Source organism: Molothrus aeneus, chromosome 5 (genome assembly GCF_037042795.1).
Source record: "Molothrus aeneus isolate 106 chromosome 5, BPBGC_Maene_1.0, whole genome shotgun sequence".
In the NCBI taxonomy this organism is placed as follows: domain Eukaryota; kingdom Metazoa; phylum Chordata; class Aves; order Passeriformes; family Icteridae; genus Molothrus; species Molothrus aeneus.
In genome coordinates, this window is record NC_089650.1 from 9,728,049 (window position 1) to 9,734,048 (window position 6,000).

A 6,000-nucleotide genomic window follows, 5' to 3' on the forward strand; every position below is an offset into this window, starting at 1 on the left:
AACATCTCAAAAGACAAAAGTCAGTTTGATCTTGGTTAGTAAGTTTTCAGTATTGCCTTTAGGCTTTGCCCTTTCCAAGAAGTGCTCTTTCCTCCCAGATAAGCCCTGTACCTTGTCTTACTAGGATTTGACATGGTGATAAACTGCTCTAATGCCTTTGCTGTGTGTGGGGAGAGCCCTCTGAGGTCTGCACTATGCAGTCCTCACTAGACCAAATCAAGGAATGAACCTGGCTATATGTAGTCTCATGGGTAGTCTCATATGTAGTCTTTTGAATCCAACTATTGCATGCCTCCTGGAAAAATCTCTATTAGCTCCCAAGGCATGAATAAGCTCTTTCAAATCATGCCCTGACATTCAGAAAAAATAGCTCATTGAAGGCTCCAGGAAAACTCCTTTAATCAGGACCCATCAAAACAAAGAGAAATATATAAGGTGTATAGGTGTGATTGATTTGCCTCCTTTTGTCCCTATCATTCTCTCAGATGTTCATTGTAGACTTGATCAAAAGCCTGTCAAAGCAAGAGGAAAATTTTATTTGACCTCAATGGGCTTTGTACCCGGCACAAAGGATCATGCCTTGTAAATGACATTTGGACAAGACCCTTTGTTCATTTTTGGAGAGATTTCTGGATAAAATTGATCTTGCATGATAGGAACATGTCCTGTAAACATTTGTGTGTGGTAGTAAGCAATGGTAACATTTAAAATGTGAGCAATTACATAAGATGGGCAGGAAGAATGTTTGCAATAAACAGCTTGAAGAATAATGGTTTATTGTTACAGGAAATTGGACTGGCATCTCTGGGAGCTCCAGATGATTTCATCGAGAAACTTGCTACGGTAATTTAATAAATGAGGGCTCAATTTTCCAAAGCTCCCTGTGCTTTCTTAATTCTGCTGCCACTGAAGTCACTGATAGAACTCCCATAGAGCTGAATGGGATCAGAGTGAAGACCATGATTGGAAAACCCTACCCTGAAACAGTTGCACTAAAGGAAAATAGCTTTGGCACCCCTTATTCAAAGTGACAGTTGTGATTAAACACAGAAGCCCAAATGAGATTTCCTCCAGCACAAACATATTGGGCAAGAAAAAATTGTATGTTGCTACATCCCCACAGGAAATTTCAAGAGGCAGCTTCTGTAGCTATTTCACCTTCAAGCATCTCTTCCACTTTGCCAGGCAGGCACTATCCTCTGTAGTCAACATAGATCACCTCAATAGCTACTCTGAGACTACTGAGACCCAGAGCTGCAAACTTTGAATAAAACTGGGGGTATTGCTCTGAGAGTAGTGCCCCCAGTGCCAAATGGGGAGCACCTGGGCAAAGAATTCCACCAGCTTTGACATTTCTGATAGATGGGGTAGTTTTTTCTGAGCCAGGGCAAGTATCCCTTCAAAAGGACAGACCCAGGAGTCAAATTAGGCCACTCACCACCTTCCTTCCCTATTGCACCAACAGCCTGATCAGGCCACTGGTGCAGTCAGATTCCCTGTGTGAAACAGGACTCAAACTTTTCTAAAATAAGGTTCAAACTTCCACTGGGTTGGCCAGCCAAAATAAAGCTTTATTGCTATAATTCCATTGCTCCTGCTGACAAAGATAAGCACAGTAAAACACAGCTTTGTTTGTCATGGAACTGAACTGATTCTCAGGGACAGAGAATCTAGTACTGTGCTTCTCCTAGGAGAAGAATTTCAATCTGAAGGGACATTTATTGCATTTATACACTTGAATTTGACACACAACAACATCTTACATAGAAATGAAAACTCTAAATGTACTCAAATAAATGGTGTACTTTTTATCTGGTAGTAATAAGTTTCTGTCTCATTTTCTTTCCAGGTTTATTGGTTTACAGTTGAGTTTGGACTTTGTAAGGAAGGAGATTCCCTCAAAGCATATGGGGCAGGGCTGCTGTCTTCATTTGGGGAGCTGCAGGTGTGTTCTAGAAAATATTTCAAATATGTTTATAATTGTTCAAATTTGTTTTCTGAATATCTTTGGGTCTTTCTTTGGTTTTGCTTCATACTTTGTGGGTAGAAGTAGGATGAAATGTAGTACTTCATTGTAGAGCTCTGATAAATGTGTAGGTGTTTGGATACACAGGGAACTCACACCTCTTTCTTTCCCAGTAAGTGCAATTATCACTGTATCCCACAGGAGAAACTCTTCCCTGTCAGAAATGGAGTTGCTCTTGATTTCTTTCACAGCATGTTCAAGCGCTCTTACACTGAAGTTAATTTCTTTTTTGTTCATAGTATTGTTTATCAGATAAGCCTGAGATTCAGCCTCTTGTCCTGGAGAAGACTTCTGTGCAGGAGTACTGTGTTACTGAGTTCCAGCCTATCTACTATGTTGCTGAAAGTTTTAAAGATGCAAAAGAAAAGCTAAGGTACTCCAGTCATTCCAGAGAAGAACTCACTCTTGTCTGCTGCAAATACAGTGGATCTCATTGCCATAACGGGTCTTGGGTTGACAGTCATGTTTTGAGAGGCATTAAAAAAATCTGTGCAATGATTCATGATAATAAACATTTTATATCCTCGGAATCTTGGGCAAAAATGAGTAGTAACAGGAATATATCTTATGCATGAAACCAAGAATTTGTGCTTAGTGTAACTAAGAGCTTCATCTGTCCAACCAAAATGCAACAAAAAAAGTTATTTGTTCAATTGCAGTGCTACTAACATTTAAAGTCAAATCTGGCTAATGAATGCAAACCAAGTAACTTTACCATTACTAGAATTAACGGTTCTTGTAAGAAAAATCTCATAGTATCCACTCCTTTTCCTCTGAAGTTATTTCCAGGTTCAGTTCTGATTCTTGGAACAGGAATGGCTCAGCCTGTGTTGGGGTTCAGCTTGGTTTTCACCTTGACAATATTTCTATTCCTGTTAAAACACCAATGCCCCACCGTGTTTCTGGGTGTTAGTCAAGCTATGGGGGCTAGCCTTGGTTCACAATCAACTTATTTCTCACTTGGAGATGCCACACACAGGCTTGTCTCAGACCTGCAGCCCCTTATCTTTCTACCATTCAAAGAGAAATGTTTCTGCGTCCCAAGATATTCTGCTACCTCAGGCTCCCCAGCTCTAAGCTTTTCCTAGCTCTTTGCCCTGCTGCTTCCTTAGTTGCCATAAATCTGCAGCTTTTCCTTGTGCCCTTTTCTCTGGAGAAATACCTGGGAAAGATGGTCTTCTCTTCTGGGCTGTGCTATTGATATCCTGCACACAGCTTCTGTCTTCTCTGTAGAGAAGCTCTGTATCCCTGAGTAGCAAGCTCCTTGAGGAAGTGGAAAATGCTGCAACAAAATACCTTGGAGCTTTTTTAATTTGCTCCAGTGACCAAATTGAAAAAAGGGGTTAAATTGAAATAGAAGTTCTGGGGTTTGGTCCAGTGCCTGTGTTAGAGGCTTGCACCTGGACATGTGTGTTTGTGGCTAACAGAATACCTTTCTGAGAAATTATTCTGAGACTGACCTAAAAGATCTCAGCTTAAGGCATTAATCTTCTAATTGGGATCTTGCCTTCACCTGAGATTTAGGAAAGCCATCTTCTAAGGTGATCTCTCCTCTTAGATAAACCAGACCAATTCATCATAACCAACATAATATTTTTTCACTGCCACACCTTGTGGCCTGTTCATACTGAGTCCTGCTTGAGACAATGTCCTTAATAAGGTTTATAATAAGGTTTAAACTGAAGAAGCTCTGTGAGGGTGGCATCCAGCATATTCCACTGTTCTGGGCGTATGGGATTTACCCTGCTGCGTCACAGTCTGTGTAGTGGGGCTCCATAATCAACTCCTGCGTGCTTCCCTTCCTCTTTCAGCAATAACTGCAGTAATACAAAGCAGATATATAAGCCAGTATCCTGCTGGGGTCTACAAGGAGCCTGGAACAATAGCTCTGACCATCTCATCCCATTCAGAGCCCTTCTTTCCACAGTTCTGTGGTTATGCAAATTAATATTTTCCCAGGACACCAAAATCTTAATGCTTTTGACATGGGATTAACTATTTTACAGAAGAGAATGCTGCTTCACTCTATTAAGTATCATCTAGCTCTTGAATTACCTGCAAACTACCAGGTAATTTAAGAGCTAGACAATGACAAAAGATAGGTGCCTGCTTGCTCCTTGGCATACCAGGATGATGTAGATCCTTGACCTTAATTCCCCAGAAACTCAGACTTGGATTAGAATTCCTACCTTTTGCACTAATGAAAGGAAAATGAGGTTTTCAAGCCTGGCAGATCCCAGTTGCTACATAGTTGGCCTATACCAGGAGCAGTGTTGCCATGCCAATAGCTTCGTTCTGTTCAGAAAAAAACAGAGGTGATAAGGACAAATAGAGTTTCAAGTGTGTTGCAGAACCTTGTAGGTCCCAGATCAGTCAGTAGGAATTTCAGTTATTTCCTCCCATAGATTTTCTCATCCCCACAATCAACAAATGCACACACCAAGAAAAGAGTTAGTGAAATAAAAAAAAAAAATTAAACTGTGCATTTGTTTGTGTTTTTTCCCTCAGGAAATTTGCTCAAACAATCCCTCGTCCTTTCTCTGTTCGGTACAATCCCTACACACAGAGGATTGAAGTCTTGGACAATGCAAAGCAGCTGAAGAACTTAGCTGACACAATCAATAGTAAGGAACTGCGCATTTGCTACCTTGAATTCCTCAAAACTTGGGTCAGAAATAGGAAGCACAAGGCAGATTCCATCTGGTTGCATTTTTTGCTCTGAGCCTATCCAAGATAAGGCAGCACATATCTCCTTTCTCATGAAAAAGTTACTTCCCAATTCTAGCCAAGCTTCAACAAGTATTTCCACTTGACTGTAACTTGCTAAATCTGAAAAACCCACTTTTGGGGGAGCTGCTAGGAAATGGCAGATGGCCTTGAGGTGGATCCTAGCTGTTTTCAGTAAGGAAGAGAAAGGAGAAGCATGGCTTTGATCACATTTTACCCCTCACATTGGCTAGCCTGTTGAGAGCCAGCTCCTCTGATGCTGTGAGCCAGCCTTCTATGGCTGATGAAGGAAAAAGGATGACTTTGCAGACATAGCTCCAGTAAGACCCTAATAAATGTGTCCAGTTCAGCACTTCTGTGCTCACCTTATTCTGTAAGAGAATGGCTATAAAGGGAAAAAAAACCACACAGGAGTGTTAGAAATGGGCTAATTCTGGAATTAACAGCTCTGATTATTTCCTTTGCAGGTGAGATTGGGATCCTTTGCAATGCCCTCCAGAAGATCAAATGAAGATTTGCTGTAACTTGCTAGTGACTAGAAGCTAATGCCAGTCTTGACCCAGCCTCAGTCTATTATCTTCCAGTGAACTGCATCAATAATTATGTTATATATCTTAATTATTAGAGATTAGCAGAGAAACAGACATCTATAGCTGACCCTTAACTCTTCTGGCCTTCAGACACCAATCTATTTTTTTCTCACTAATGTATAAAAATTACCTTATTCCTGGGAACCCGGGGCAAGTCTGCATATGTTTTGTGCCAAAGGTTAGCAGAAGGACATCTTCACCATGCAGAGCATAATCTGCTGCACCGGTGAGGTCTGGGGCCAGGGATGTGGTGTCAATGATGACCAGAGTGATGCACCTTGCCTTCTCTCACAGTCACTCTCCACTCAGTGCCCCCCGGTTGTCCAAGGTTCCCTTGGAGTCTGGAACTCTACACCTTTCAGGGTATGCAGGGAGATCTGTCAGAGTACAAGGGGAGATTTCTCTTAACAGACAAACAGTGGATGGCTGATGTGTGAAGGCTACATTTTTTGTGTGTGTGTCCCTCCCTGAGAGGTGTCTCTTAGCTTTCTGGTCTCACAGTCTAGAAGGTGGGTACCAGCACCTTGGAAATGGAGAGAAAGTGCCTGTTACAATGCAGTGGAAGACCCAGAGCCTTCCAACTCCTAACTCACTGTGTCTGTGGCTAGAGTCCCCACCAAAGCCATGGAAGGCCTGGCTCAGCTGTGCCCCAGTCTA

General features: G+C 41.8%; 1 protein-coding gene across 1 annotated transcript in view; it reads left to right on the forward strand.

Annotated features, from left to right (window-relative positions):
- The window catches only part of PAH (phenylalanine hydroxylase), a 33,698-nt gene extending 28,232 nt beyond the window's left edge, over positions 1-5,466 (forward strand). Inside the window, exons 9-13 of the mRNA XM_066550137.1 lie at positions 787-843; positions 1,850-1,945; positions 2,266-2,399; positions 4,535-4,650; positions 5,221-5,466. Of these exons, the coding sequence (XP_066406234.1) occupies positions 787-843; positions 1,850-1,945; positions 2,266-2,399; positions 4,535-4,650; positions 5,221-5,264 (447 nt within the window). The 3' untranslated portion in view covers positions 5,265-5,466. The remainder of the gene's footprint in view (positions 1-786; positions 844-1,849; positions 1,946-2,265; positions 2,400-4,534; positions 4,651-5,220) is intronic.
- The last annotated feature ends 534 nt before the right edge of the window (positions 5,467-6,000 follow it).